The following is a 15,110-nucleotide window of genomic DNA, read 5'->3' as shown; positions in this document are numbered from 1 at the left end:
ACTGGTTTGCGGAGTTGCACTTGTATACACGGCTCCCTGCCGAGGGAAGGAGGGAAACAAAGCAGAACAACGTGGACGCGCTCCTTCCTTTGGTCCCCACAGAGTCGGAGCCTCCTGTGTTCCAGGCTCCTGTCTCTGACCTCCAGACCCAGCAGGCCGGCTCCAGTTAGCTGGAGAGGAGGCAGAAAGGTCCCCGAGCAGACAGTTGCTAAGCTATTGCTCTTTTAAAGAAGAAAGCCAAGTGCCACGCAGCAAGAACGCGTCAGGCCACCTGCAGCCACCTACACCCACCAGGCCTACTGTGAAAACAAGACCAAGGAAGTCCTGAGAGCAAATAGGCCCACCCGCCACACCGGGGACGCCCGCGAGGTGAGGCTGTGTCATCACTAACTCCTGTGGGAGCCCAGGCTCAGACGGTGTGCGCCATGGATGCCCTGGAGCCAGAGTCCAGCACCTGCAGTTGCTGGACAGCATCCTGAGAAGTGTCGCTCTGTGCTTCCAGGAGGACGGAGAGCGAGGCTGCCACGACATCAGATTCCCATAGCAAAGGAGAGGGACTCGCTGGTGCAGCATTTGGACGGACCGCACAGATCAGCTGCACCAGGCAGGAGGCAAACCGGGACCTCAGGGAGGGGCGGGGAAGGTTTCGTGGGTGGCTTTGTTTCAGGACATGGAACTGAGGTTCGAGGCAGAAGGGCCAAGTGGTGACTCTGAGTGGTTATCGAGATTTGTAGAAGGAATAACCGGGTGGCTGGAGTCCAGCCCTGGGACCTTTCACAGCCTGCACAGGTTTTCCTGCTGTCTTGGTGGCAGGAGGGAGGGGACAAGGGCAAGAAGTACTGAGCGCCTTACCTCAGTGAAGCCTCTGGGCGGTCAGAAGGCCAGGACACCTTCCCTCGTCCCAGTGACTGATGCAGTGGCTCTCAACAGAGGGGCAGGTGACGCTCCTGCAGACGTGCCTTGGCTCCTGTGGACCCAGTGCAGTGGTATGCGGATCTCCTTGAGAAGCAGGGCTCCGACTGAGCTCAGGTCTCCCGGCACCGACGTGTGCAGACCCCACCTTACAGTCCCTTGCCCAATCTCACCATTCATGGCTGTACCTCTGTCCACCCTCCACTCCACCCTTGGGGAGGCTTGGGTCACTCGTGTTGGGCCGTGTTGGGCCTAGAGGACAAGCTAGGCGGTGCACAGGGTGGTGTGTGTTGGGCCTTGAGGTGGACAGTCTGTGTGACTCGGGCGCTTTATTTGAGGCTTAATGAAAGGGGCTGTGAGGAGGTTAGTTCTGACTGGAAAGTCAGTCCCAGAGAGTCTCCTCACCTTCCTGTCCTGTGGCACATCAGGGAAGAAGCACCTGGGATGGTTTGGGGCTTCTCAGAAGCTAAGATATACAGGCTGCCCCTCTGGTTTTGAGGAGCACCCTAGTTTCTGGACACCAGGAAGGCCCATGCCCCCCGTTCTCACAGGCCTCAGGCCCACTCCCTTCCCACTCAGGCCCTTTGTGGTGACGGGGATGGGCAGGAGGCGCTCGGGGATGACAACATTAATGGATTTGCCTCTGAGGTGTTAGAGTTTTGAAGTTTTTCTGACCAGAGTCTATGCAGAGAACTTTCCCACCGACTTGCAACCTCTGTGAAGCCATGATGTATTGGGCTGGCTGTGGGCAGACACTGGCTGTTCACTCCTTCCTAGGATTCGCACAATCCTGCAAGGAGGGTGTTGCTATTCATTTTCTGAGGAGGATGCTGCTTGTAGCTAAGTAACTTGCTCAGATTCTGGTAGTTGGTAAGGAGCGGGGCTGGGCTCTGAGCACAGGTCCGTCCAGCACCACCTCTTGCTGTTAAGAGACGAAACCTTCTGGGCACCTTGAAGGAAACGAAAACATTGCAGGTGAAGGAGTCACTGCATCTTGTTTGGTTTGCTTTTCTTTTTCCACCTCAATTCCTCTCACCCAGTTTTCCAGTGACTGTCATCTGCACCCCTTAGGACTTTGCTCTGGTCCTGATATCAGACACAGGGGAACCGATCACAATCAGACTTTGTCTTTGGACCCTGAAAGATACACTTCTGCCATCTCTGGGGTCCAGCCGACAGCACAGATGGACACTGGAGGCCCTTTACAGAAGCTGCACAACTGCACGAGGGTCAGTAATGCTCCACAGACCCCAAGACCAGACCTCACCTCCGCCCTCTGCCCTCCGACAGCACATGCGTCCCTGTGTTCCTTCTTTCAACTACTTGTGCTTATCAGCTATTTGACATTTAGCCTTCAAGGAGATACGTTGCAGTTTCACCTGTCAGCTGGTAACCCGGAAGGTCCTTAGCATCTTAGCAGCTGGTGACTTAGCCAAGGCCCGGATTTGAGTCATGAAGACTTTGGGACCGATAAGCAGACCTCCTGGCTCCCAAGTGAGCCAGCCAACCTGGGCAGCATTAGCATGACTGTGTCATTCCCTGTCAGTCCTGGCAGAGTCTCCTTACTGAAATACCAGCAGGGCCACTTATAATTCCCCACCTTGCAAGGGCCAAAACCCAGTCCTCTGTTCCTGGATTACGGATTTGTGAACGTTCCCAGGATAGCCCTGGTTTGCTGCCTTCTTTCTTCTCTAGTTTTTGTCTCTTTCTCTTTTGGGTCCCTAAGGAATTTCCCTTCCTTTCTTAAGATCCCAGCTGTGGAACTGAGGGAATGTTGTTAAATTTCATTCAGCATTTTTAGTTGGTTTATAGAGGGAGAACTTTCAGATGGTGTAGTCTACTATTTCCTTCTACTTCCATAAATGGATGCATCCAATACTCTGTACCTAGTAGAAATATACAGATATGCACATATATACATGATTTACAGATATATGTACACAAATCTTTCTCAGCTCCAGTGTGCACGGTGGGTCCATGTTTGTAATAGGAAAGAGGGGCTAGGGTACAGCTGTATATCTGGATTCCATTCCCAGAACCACACAAAAAAGTAAATATAATAAGAAAAGTGCCAGAGGCCCTTAAAAGTAGACCTGAGTCTAAATCATGTGACTCTTATAAAGTAGCGAGCCCAGCAGATTTTCTAACAGTAGAGGAATAAAGAAAAGGAGGGAATCTGGTCATAAAGTGTGCTCCTACTTCATCATGAAGTTAATCTCCCACTTCAAATAGGGCAAATCCTATTCATTTCTTTGTTGAAAAAATACACCCACCTGCTTACAGTTGTTGCTGGGTAGTCCATCCACATTATTAATCCATCGATTGGATTAATCCACTGATTAGGTTAAAATCCTCACAATCCAATTATTTTGGGGGACACCCCATATCAAAATTGTAATGATTCCTAAATCCATTTTGTAGAGACTCCAAAGGAGTTTAAGTTGCCCTTTGTACCCAATAAATTAAATGCATAGCGAAGTCATTCAGTAGTGTGTGCATGGCATCACAGAGAGACCACCAGATCAGGAATTGAGGAATTGGTTCTGTCTCCAGGATTGCCACTAATTTTCCTTAAAAACAAGACAGTTCACTTTTTTAAGACTCTGTTACATCATTTATAAACTGAAGGTTTTATACAAATAGTCTTCAAGGTTCATCTATCCTTAGAATTCCATGTCCCTTTGGGGTGTAGGAGGGACAACTGTCTTTGACATACTGATTTAATTTCATTTGGATATATACCCAGGAGTGGGATTGCTAGATCACATGGTAGTTCTATTTCTATTTTTTAAATTATTTTATTAGGGCACTACAGTCATATATCATAGTGGGGTCCATTCATACATGCATGGAATAGAACTGCCTCCATTTCAGTCTTTAGTGTGTCTTCTTCCCCTCCTCTCCTCCCTCCCCCATTCCTCTACCTCTACTCTACTGATCTTCCTCCTATTTATTTATTTTTAATTGATGTTTTATAGATATACATAAAGATGGAATTTACTGTTGCATATTCACAGCATCATTTTGTCAGTTTCATTCTGCAATTTGCTCTTTTCCTGTCCCCCTTTCCCCCACCTCAATCCCCTTTCTTTACTGCTCTCTCCTGGGTCTTCATGGAATCTTCTCCCCATCTCCTTCCCCTGCTCCACTATTTTGCTCTAGCTTCCACATATGAGAGAAAACACTTGACCTTTGACTTTCCAAGTCTGGCTTATTTCACTTAGCATGATATTCTCCATCCATTTGCCAGACAATGCCATAATTTCATTCCTTTTTATGACTGAGTAAAACTCTATTGTGTATATGGCCACATTTTCTTTATCCATTCATCTGTTGACAGACACCTGGGCTGGTTCCATAACTTGGCTATTATGAGTGGTGCTCCTATGGACATTGATGTGCCTGTATAACTACGGCATGCTGAGGAGCCTCCATGCTGTTTGTCACAATGGCTGGACTAATTTACATTCCTACCAACAGTAAGCAAGTGTTCCCTCTGCTCCATATCATTGCCAGCACTGGTGATCTTCTGTCTTATTGAGAAGCAAGTATTGTCCCTGAAGGCCCTCAAAGGCCTCCCGAGTTCTACCTGAGATTCTGAGAGAGGTCCTAGAAAAGGACTCCACCTTTTACATTCTTTGCTGTCTTTGGGTATGAAACCCAGGCAGTACAGAAGTAGTAGGCTGAACCACGGTGTCTGTTTTGTGCAATTACATCAAAATACCTAAGACAAGGTAATTTAAAATAAGCAGAAATGTACTGACTTACTTTTCTGGAAGCTGAGAAATTCAAGGTCAGGGGACCAGCATCTGGTGGGGGCTTTCTTGAAGCACAATCTCATGGCAGAGATGGAAGGGCAATAGCAGGTGGCCATGGAGGGGCAATGGAGGGAGCAGATGAGGGCAGATGAGAGGCTCTGATAATGGCATTAATCCCTTCATGGTTCAGTCAACTTTATGTCACTGTGACCAAAGGAACTGACAGGAACAAAGGAGAGGAGGAAAAGTTTATTTTGGCTCAAAGTTTCAGAGGTTTCAGTCCATAGATGGTCAACTCCATAGCTCTGGGCCCGAGGTGAGGCAGCACATCATGGCGGAGGAAAGCAGCTCAGGACATGGCATCAGAAAGCAGAGAGAGTTCTGCTCTCCAGAGACAAAATATAAGCCACAAAGGCACACTCCTGGTGACCTACCTCCTCCAGCCACAGGCTATCTGCCTACAGTTTTCACCGAGTTAATCCACATTGGTGGATTAATCCACTGATCAGGTCACGACTTTTATAATCTAACCATCTCACCTCAGATCATTCTCCCATTGTCCCACACACAAGCTCTGGGGGACGCCTCATATCTAAAGCCAACACTTCATCAGGACAGGACCCTCATGCCCCAATTACCTCTTAAAACTCCTCTTCCTGTGGTTGAAAGGGCATTACACCAACGTGAGCGTGGGAGGGTGCGAACATTCAAGCCACTTGGAGTGAGGACAGTGACACTCAGGCGGATGTCACCATCCACTGAAGAGCCAGAGAAAGGGAAAGCAGTGACGGCTCGTCTACCTGTGCACAGGGCTCCATACTGCTGCCAGGGCTCCCAGGCGCTGGCCACAGCCACTGTGGAAAAGGGCTTCTCTGGGGCCTGCCGTAGCCCAGTGGATAGGAAGACATGGACGTGGGTCTGACTGCTCACTCACGTGACTGGGAGGCTGGAGAGAGAGACGAGCTGTTGGCATCAGGTCAAAATATGCTTGACCTCTCCCTGTCTGCGACACTCCTTGACTGATAGGACAAGATTTGCCCCACTCCTTACCTACAGGGAGACGGTCCCTTCCGGCTGAGATCCCAGCCTGTAATTCAGCAGAGCAGGTCTGAAGTACAGACTGCCTTCCTAAAATCTCAGCGTGGTCTCCCTGCTATTGCAAGATGTTGAAGAAAACGTCCCTTAATCTGATTCAAGGGAGGGAGGTATTATCAGCCTATCGAAGTTTGTGGCGCTTCCCTGAAGGAGGCCTTGGGACCGGCATTCTGAGCTTCCACTGCCTCTCTATTGTCACCCTCTTCCCCGCCTTCAACAGCTCCCTCAGACTCCTCTTCAGAGTCGCCCAGTCCCAGCCCCTCTGAAGTGGCTAGATGTGGCAGGCAGCACCAACTCCTGAGAGCAGACTCCCACCCCAAACCCTCCGTCAAGTTTTCTCCTCCTCTTGTTGCCTGCTCTGCCTGCTCTGAGCTATCACACTGAGCTCAGATTCCTCACGGGGGTTCCTCAAGGGACAGAAGCGGGTTTTAATTATCTCCGTATCCCCATAATAGTACCTGGCCCGTGTGGGCACAGAGTAAGGAATGGTGAGAGATTCAATGAATGGCTACAACCACAGGCGTCAGAGGGGACCGCCATCTCTCAGCTCTCACTCGGGCAGAGAAGCTTTAAAAGAGGAGCTGCCTCTGGGCCAAAGGGGCTGCCCTCGCCTGCTACAAGGATGCTGTGCTGTGGGAATAGCATTAATACATAAAGAAGAAATCAGGTTCACGACTGGCAAGTTTGCAAAGTGGTATGCAGGTAGTACAGACGGTCACACTGCCCTTCATGTGGCCCCCTCGACTTCCTGGGACACAGCTCACTCCAGGAGGCTGGCATGATAGCCTCCCTGTAACAACCAAAGAAGGGTAGCCCAGGCTGTCCCTCAGATTTACATAATTAATTGAGCCATAATTCTAAGGGCTTGGATGTCTGCCTCAAAGATAAGTCAGACCTGACGCGGGTGTGTGTGTGTGTGTGTGTGTGTGTGTGTGTGTGTGTGTGTGTAAGGAAGCACATCATTTAGGAAAGGGGAGAGCTTTCTAGTGCAGGAAAAAAAGCAGTGTTTGTGTTGATGGCTATGTGTACTATACATGGTTAAAAGGCAGGTGAGTGGGAATTTTCTAAATATTTTTTTTTATCAAAATGATTAAAATAAAAATGGCAAAGTGGCCCATAAAGAATAACCTTCAGGTATTTGAAAAATGCACTTGAGTGGAGCCCTTCATTTTCTGATGTTACGGGTTCAAGTACGCATATGTTTGTGTGGTGAAACTCAGTCACCTGCATGGTGTACCAGAGACCAAGCCCTCCCTGGGGATGTGTCCTGGGAGCCATGGTGGCCCAGGCCTGACAGCTTGTGGTTGTTGAGGTTAGAATCTCCTACTCTACATCCAGCCTTCAGATGCTTTCAAACTTTGGATCAATTAGTCATTTTTCCCTCCTAGTTTTCCATTGTAACTTTGGACTCAAGCTGTCAAGCGTCCCAGGCACTTGTTGCCATGGGAGACTCTGTTTGTTGAGGGTGGAGTGGTTGCTTTTGGCAGGTTGGGTAGGAGCAGTTAATTCTAATAGGTATAGAGCACGTTAAATGTGTGGGTCTTTTCAACCTTTTCTCTGTGCTTCTGCAGCTTTTCATAAATTTCCTTCTCTTCCCAAATGATCATTTAAGAGTAGAAAAGAAGGAGCTTCTAGAAATCATCTGAGGCCATCACAATAGAAGTCTAAGGAGACCTGGAAAGGCTTACTGCCTTTTCCAACATACCTTTCCTAGTGTTCTCGTGATGAGAAACCATCTGTGGTGAGGCCTTTGCAAAGAGTGATTTCCCAGGATTCCTTACTCAACCCATTCAAAGTGTAGGTTGTTCTTATGAAAGGGAAGATATCTTTAGACCCACCTTTAATTCTCCGTTGTGAAGAGCATACTTACTTGTATATGAGTGTTTTGGATGCTCTTTGGCTTTTTATAGAAAATTACATGAAAGAGAAAAAAAGGAACAGATGAAGTTTCGTCAATGAGTCAGTCACAGTTGGAGGAGAAGGAACAGATGCAGTGTTAGCGGGGTAACATATATGCTAAACACTTGAACAAGGCCTAGGAAACTCTGGAGGATCTCAGCAAATATCTGGTCCTCCCAGGAGGACTCAAGAGCATCCACAGGATGTGCCAGTTACATTCTGACTCTGATTATTTGGCTGCAACTTTGGACCCAAGTCCTGATGGTATGGTTGGTCCAAGTTCTCCAGAGCTGGAGGGACTGGCTCCAGTATAAGACAGACGCCCATTTCGGAGTCTTTGTCTCTCATCCCGGCGAGGCCTGTGTTGAAAACAGGATTCATTCTCACTTCCTGCTCTCCGCTGACATTGCCTGCAGCTGTGCAGCAGCTGTTCTCCCCGCAGGAGCCGCAGCTTTGCAGAGGTTGGCAACCCAGTATACATCTGGAATGGGATGTGCAAATGACCTCAGGACCCCATAGAATACATCAAAACAGTGAAGTAATCACTTGGCCAAGCCCCTTCTGACATAGCTCAAATGCTGAAAATCATTTAATGGCCATTTCTGAGTTCAGTGATGTATCTCATCGAAGCCCAGTGAAATAGGGAATGATCCTTCTAGTTGACATTTAGGGAGGCCAGGGAGAGAGAAAGTGATTTGAACATGGAAACTGGGAGGTGACCTTAGAATCCCAGAGTTCTGTGACCCACATGGTTTGTGCACAAGATGCATGCTGAGACTACAGCTGGGCACGAGCTTGGGCTGGTGAGCCGTCATGGCGCCTGAGTAGGTGGGCTGGCTGCCCGCAGTCCAGGGTGCTATGGGCTGTGCTCCCCTGAGGTCATTCCCTAGAGAAACAGTCCCGGGCTGCTGAGCTATTTTTAGCGGCTTGTTGCTGTTCTTATCACACATTCCCTTTCAGGGGCGAAACACTCCATTAACTCTGGTTTCTTCTGGGCCCCTTTCCCACTTTGGTTCTTGTTAACTTGCAGTAGTAACAGGAGTAAGTGAAAATCTCACTTTTTCTGCTCTAAGCCTGGGTCAAGCTGCTGGGCCTCAGGTGGCCGCGTGTGTGGGAACATTTCTGTACTAGCCCTGGTGTCCTCAACCCGAGGGCCACTGCCCTGGGGGCAGACAGCAGTGTAGTCTGTAGAGCACACAAGTCTTTAAAGCACTGGTGCTAGAGTCTCTCGGCACCAGTCTTGAGTGTACCAGGAGACAGGCTGGGGCCATGGTCCTCAGTGTGGGAGGAGCAGCAGGAAGCCGAGCTATGTGCCAGGCACTGCCTGAGCCCAGCAGCAGCTGTGTGACCTGGGATGATTCTGATCATCTACACATCCCTGGTTTCTCACTGATAAAGTGGGACTTTTAAAGCCAATCCTGTCTAGTATACAGGCTTTCTCTGATAGTCAACAGAGCTACAATGTATGAATCTTTCTGTAACCCGCATACGATAAAGACCTGGTATTTATAAGAAGGTGAAAAGTTGATCAAGGCATCTAATGACCCATCGCAGCCCTTAGAGTAGGCCAGGAGCAGGAGCTGCAAGAGAAATCCGACAATGTCCTAGGTCCCATGGTCTTATCTCAAGGTTCCCAGATTCTTGAGGATGTGTCCTGCCCTCAGGTGCTCACTGGGGTCTCTGGAGTTCCATGGGGAGGGCGCTGGGCAGTGGGAAGGAGGGCCAGGCACAGTGAGACTGCTGGACTCTGATCTCAGCCTCCTCACAGCCTTTTCAAGCAGATGGTTGGTGCGACACGATCAACAACCGGGCCTACTGCCATTACGACGGAGGAGACTGCTGCTCTTCTACACTCTCCTCCAAGAAGGTACATGGGGGCTCCTGGGGACGGCAGGGGGACGGCAGAGGGACAGTGAGCTACAGGAGGGAAGGCAGGTTCTCCGGCCAGCTCTGCTTCAGAGCACATCAGACTTGGCTTTTAGTCACCAAGAGAATGATAATCACATTAGAAGTTCTAAACATTGGAAGCTCTAAAGTGACAGGATTGAGGGTAACCGTCTTTAGTAAGGGTCCTAGAAAACGCCAGTCCTCTCAATCATCCATCATAAACGCACTGGCTTTGGCTAATGAAAGTCTCTTGCCTGCTCATCATTGTCTGGGAAATTTCTCCCTAGGCAGGGAAAACAATGGTCTCCACCCTGTGAGGACGCTGGGTCCCAGTGGAGTGCTATCCCACTACCGTTCAGCTTCATAATTACATGAAGTCAGATGGTGTCATATAGTGACATTGTAGGCACGTGTACAACGGCTGCCGCTCGCCACCTGGAGTGCTGTCTGGACCAGACCCCAGCAGTAATCCTTGTCTTGATGCCCCCGATTGCCATTATTCTTGGCTCTGTTAAATTTATAGACAGGCTCAAGTGAAGTCTATAAAATTAAATAGGCTAAAATTTTGTAATAAAATAGGTAAAAATCCAAGTGCTCTGAAGATATTTGAAGTGAGTTGGCCAGTTTGCTGAATCAAAAACTGCAGCCGTTATATCGTTCCTTGTACCTGTCTCCACAATAAAGCCACACCTACTGTGGTCACCTCTATGTGGACCTGAGTGCTTTTTTTTCTTCGCTAACATTTTCTGCTGCCTCACTGTGTGCCAGATACTGTTCTTGCCATTCGCAGAAACTGACTTATTTAGCACAAAGCATGTCGGGGTTCATCATATCACTCTCCAATTTGGCCCTTTTCTGCTGTAAACATCAATAAATCCTGAACTAAGAGAAACAGATCAAGAGCTTGGATCCCAGGTCAGAAACCAGGCCAGCTATTTCTGTTCTGTCCTGTCTTGTGAAAATAACTGGTGAAGGAGCCCATCTCATGCAGGAAGGTCTGATGAGGTGGAGGAGAAAGCAGGCAGCTCCCTCCCCATCTCACACTGCCGACCTACGACTCGTCTAAATGGACACCAGAGCCCGTGGTCAATGCACACGAGAACCCAGGCTGCAGAGGCACACCCCCTCAGTTGACCCCTGTGTCACGCTTGACTTCATGTGTGCAAATGTGCTGGGATACGTCCCCACACAACCCCACCATGCTCCAGTTCATTTGCCCAACCTGGGCCCATCTCTTCAGTGGGCTTGGACCCGTCTTGTATGGGATGCCTGTTCATTTTTATCTCATTTGATTGCCAATGGCCGAAGGGTAGAATTTCGGTCCCTTCTACACTGTGTTTCCAAATGTCCGGTTCTCTCCCATGCTGGTCGTGGACACTCAAGTAGTGGGGCTCCTCTGCTGGTATCAGGGCAAGCAGGAGGAAAGCAATTCTCACTTGACCACTCCTGGCATGGAGGAGGGAGAATTCCTTGGAAAGTGGCAATACTGCCACAAACAGTGGGTGGAGACGGTGTGACACCACGCCAAAGCATACCTGGGCTCAGGAGGGCAAAACCTCATGCATACAAAGATGTCAAAGATGGTCCGAGTGCCCCAGGAGCACTGAGGAGCTGGAGCCAGAGGGACAGTCTCCACAATTGGCTTTCCACAGAGCCCTTCCGCTGCCCTGCATTAAATCAGTGAGCCCTTGGCCCTCCCTGTGTGTGTGGGAGGTGCTCACATATGTCCTTCTCACTTGCAAGAATTTTGTGAAGTATTAACAGCAACAAAAACCATAGTGTTAGATATCCAAGGTAACAGTGGAAGTAGTCCTAAGAGTCTGGCCAGACGAGCATCTTCCACCCATCAATTTACTGAAACCACACACACCTCTGTCTCTGTTGTCCTTCTCACAGAAGGAAGGACAGTCTTGCTGAAACGACGCTGTGTGTGAGAACTGAGTGCTCATTCCAGGTCCGTGATACTGACACATGGTCCCACTTCCTTCCAGACCGAGTGAGAGCAGTGGAAGCTGGTGGAGCAGGGGTTTCTGCACACACGCCCATTATTGCCACTTCTCTTTCATTCCCCTAGGTCATTCCATTTGCTGCTGACTGTGACCAGGATGAATGCACCTGCCGAGACCCCAAGGCAGAAGAAAATCAGTGACTGTGGGGCCTGGGACTGAGCCCACCCCTCTGCTGCCCTGGAGGCGGGCAGAGCCAGTGGCCTCCGCGGGAGGAAATACAGGGCAGGTGAAGGAGAAAGGTCACGAAGTGGAGGAAGGAGAGAGTGTGACCTTTGTTAAGAAACAAGAGGATATTTGTAGGTGTCCACTGAAGCACCAAGTAGTCCACCTAGGGAGAATTAGAGCAGAACGTTTCTTTGCAGTGGCCGTTGATGAAAAGAGGAAGGAGAAATCAGATCAACAAGGACCCTCCTCCCTGTCTATATTCTACTCCACCCACATCACCTCCTGCCCGACTGACTCCCCACTCCGCACCCCGTGACTACTCAGCCCCACCAAATGTGTGACCCGTTATCAGAATGCTAGAAGGAAAGTCACCAGGGACACTCTGTCGATACCCATTTCAAATGGATTGTCACCTTTCAGGGCTTGTCTGCTCGAAACTGACCCTTTCCCTTCCTTTTGTGTAGTCTCTCTTAAATGATGAGGTTAGTTAATAATTCTTTATAAGTATTTAAACATAATTATATAAATATATTATATTATATTATATTTTTTGCTGTTTACTAAGCTGAAAATTATCCATTGTTCCACACATGCTGCTGTGAAGTTCATGTCCAAAATGAATGCTGAGGCTTTGAGGACAGAAACACAAGTTCTTCTGCCGTCTTTCTATGTGGAGGGATTGGCAGGTCAAATGGGAAGCGGAGGAGAGAGAGTTCAGATAGAATTCTGGATGCTAGCATGCCAGCTGATCATCTTTTTATACCCTGGGAGCTGGGCCCACTTACCGGGGATAGGAGTTGCAATGATCGCACGAAGCAACGTGGAAAGTTGGGTGTGAGACCCACTGCTGGAGAACAAGGCAGTGGTTCTTAAGTAGCCATCAAAAAAGAATGTATTATTTCTTCTCCATTTCTCAGAACTCTCCATTGGATTTTCTCCACTTTCATATGTGCCTATTCCAATGTGGCTGTTGACCAGCCGGTCAGCAAGTTTGTGTTAGGGCTCATCCTCTGAGCACCAGGATCACAGAAACTCACACACTCTTTGTACTTGGCCTGTGGTCTCATCTTTGTTAGAATTCCCCAAGCCTGTTCATCATTCATAGCCACATCACCAACTGTTGATTTTCCAGGGGAAAATGTCTTGAAAATGACCCAGGAGAAAGACGGGAAGAGATGGAAGAACAGGCAGGGATGGAGGAGCCAGAGGAGGCCACGGAGAGGTTAGGGGTCAGACTGAATCAGGGCAGAGAGTGACAGGATGGAAGGAATTGAGAAAATCTGGTCCTTGTTCCAAGCCCCCAAAGAAGACCACAGTGGAGCCTTTGAGCAACCAGCGTCTAAGATGAATTCTAGTCAAGCGGGTGCATAAAACCTGTGACCCAGAGATTTCCACTGGGCGAGTGAAGGAAACAACATGGAGCAAGGCTGACACTCTGTGGGAGAATGAAGAATTTCAACTGTTTAGGGTCCATTTTGTGGTCTTTCTCCTTTCCTGGTCAATAGATGGACCATGAGGTGACCACATCAGTTCCGCCTCTGTTTGCATCCTGGGTTCTTTTGTTGCTTGTCTGTCTGTTTTTGCACATGGCCTGTTGTAGTTACACTTTTTTTTAAATAGTTTTGGGGTTAGCCTTGGGGAAAGAGAGCAAGGAGCCAATTTCTGTTCGACATCCAGTCTTATCATCTTAGAAAGGGCCTAGAGCCATTTCCCTCCGAGTTTCTTCTCCAAGGAAAACCAGGAGCAGGCCAATCTCAGAGCTCAACCATGGTCTCTGCACCATCGCTTTCTGCTCTGATTAAGTCTTCTACTCTTCCCATCAACACTGAAGCAATGGCTTTGCAAAAAAGAAAGGGAAAACGTTATCCACCACTATCAAAATATTACATTTGCTCAGCACAAGGAAGAATAATATTCATGAATGAAAAAAATGAGGATAGAGCAATCTTCACATATCAGTGTGCATTGTTTAGAAGGAAGGCAGCAAAGTCATTGGGCAGGGGAGGAGCAGAGTTTGCCCATTCGCAAATCTCTTGTCGCAGTATTCTAGTGGATAGGGAAACTGCAGCCTAAATCCCACTCCTTGTCTGTGTCACCACTGTGCCCCTAGGAAGACAAGAAATCGTTCTTTCTGGGACCCTGATCGACTTTAATATGGAAGACAGTGGAAAAGTTTAGATTCTCTATTTAAGCACACACTTAGTAAAATTGTTTTCTTGGGGAAAATATTCAGATTTCTGGACACATGTCAAGCTCTGTCCTGGGCAATCCTTCCTGCTGCAAAGGCAGAGCCCTCATTATCTGGGGTGTCATCCAGCCCAGGGAGACCACAACCCCTCACAAGAAACATGGAGCCTGTGAATCAGGCCAATGGGCACTGTGATTTGTCTCTCTGGAAGAGGAATGGTGAAGAGGTTTCTGTCCCACACTTCATTCTAAAGTACTTTGCTCTCTGTTGGCGACATCTGCAATTCACTCACCACTGCTCTGGGGAAGGGAGAAGATAATTCCTGCAGTGTGAAAGGCCACTGACACTGAAGGCCACCTAGCTATGCCAGCTGTGGACATTCAGAGGTGGCAGGTTCTCCCAGTCCTTCTCACTGGCCCTCGTGTTATGAGCACCTTAGGCCACTGAGAATCAAAGGATTAGGATATCATGGCCACAGATCGCAGGGCCCGCTCACACTTGCTCCATGTGTTGGTCTTCCTGCTGCTCTTACACACCCATGCAGTCATTAAGGGTCTTTCCCAGGGACTTTTCTGCCTATTTCTTCTTTTTCCTTGTAGCAAGGGGCTCTGGTTGCTGCTGGCTGACTCCAATGACTAGCATGGCAGCCTTCAATCTGAGAGATACAGAGAAGAGGTCAGAGTGGGGAGAATGCACAGCTCCCAACAAAAAAGGACATCAAGAGCCCTTCTTGATGCCCCTCTCATCCCTCCACTGCACAGCATTGGACTTGACACTTCTATTCTGTGCGATCACTATGGAGTGTGTCAGTCAGCACCCAAGGGGTCAGTTTGATTGAAAACATAGTGAAAGGAGCTGATCTACTGTATTGTAACGTAAAACAGCTACAACCAGTTATTTTGTAAGATTATAAGATGTTCATTAAAAAATCAGCACACAAAACGTGAAGCGTCTTTGGTGTTTTGCTCTTGGTTTGAATCATTCCGTCACTTCTGATTCACTTTCCATTGGCCTGTGCCAGGTCCAGGCATCAGTCATTGATTATGAGTGGTTGGATCGTTCTTTTCAGTCATTTAAAAACTATTTTTTAAGAAATAGGATGTGTAAGGAAAATGAACATGAAAATTCCCAAGAGGTGATACATACAGAGGAGAGTAGGCAGTGATTATGTCAAATGCCTTAGGAGTTGTGAAGTGA

General features: G+C 48.4%; 1 protein-coding gene across 3 annotated transcripts in view; it reads left to right on the top strand.

Annotated features, from left to right (window-relative positions):
* Positions 1-14,845, top strand: part of PAPPA2 (pappalysin 2) — a 515,818-nt gene extending 500,973 nt beyond the window's left edge. For all 3 annotated transcript variants that reach the window (XM_079106960.1, XM_079106962.1, XM_079106961.1), the window contains 2 exons: positions 9,433-9,531; positions 11,626-14,845. In XM_079106960.1, coding sequence (XP_078963086.1) covers positions 9,433-9,531; positions 11,626-11,700 — 174 coding nt within the window. In that variant the 3' untranslated portion in view covers positions 11,701-14,845. The remainder of the gene's footprint in view (positions 1-9,432; positions 9,532-11,625) is intronic.
* Positions 14,846-15,110: the final 265 nt, after the last annotated feature.

This window comes from Sciurus vulgaris (genome assembly GCF_902686455.1).
Source record: "Sciurus vulgaris genome assembly, chromosome: 12".
In the NCBI taxonomy this organism is placed as follows: Eukaryota; Metazoa; Chordata; class Mammalia; order Rodentia; family Sciuridae; genus Sciurus; species Sciurus vulgaris.
The sequence above is the reverse complement of the archived record's forward strand: the minus strand, read 5'-3'. Positions and strand labels throughout refer to the sequence as shown.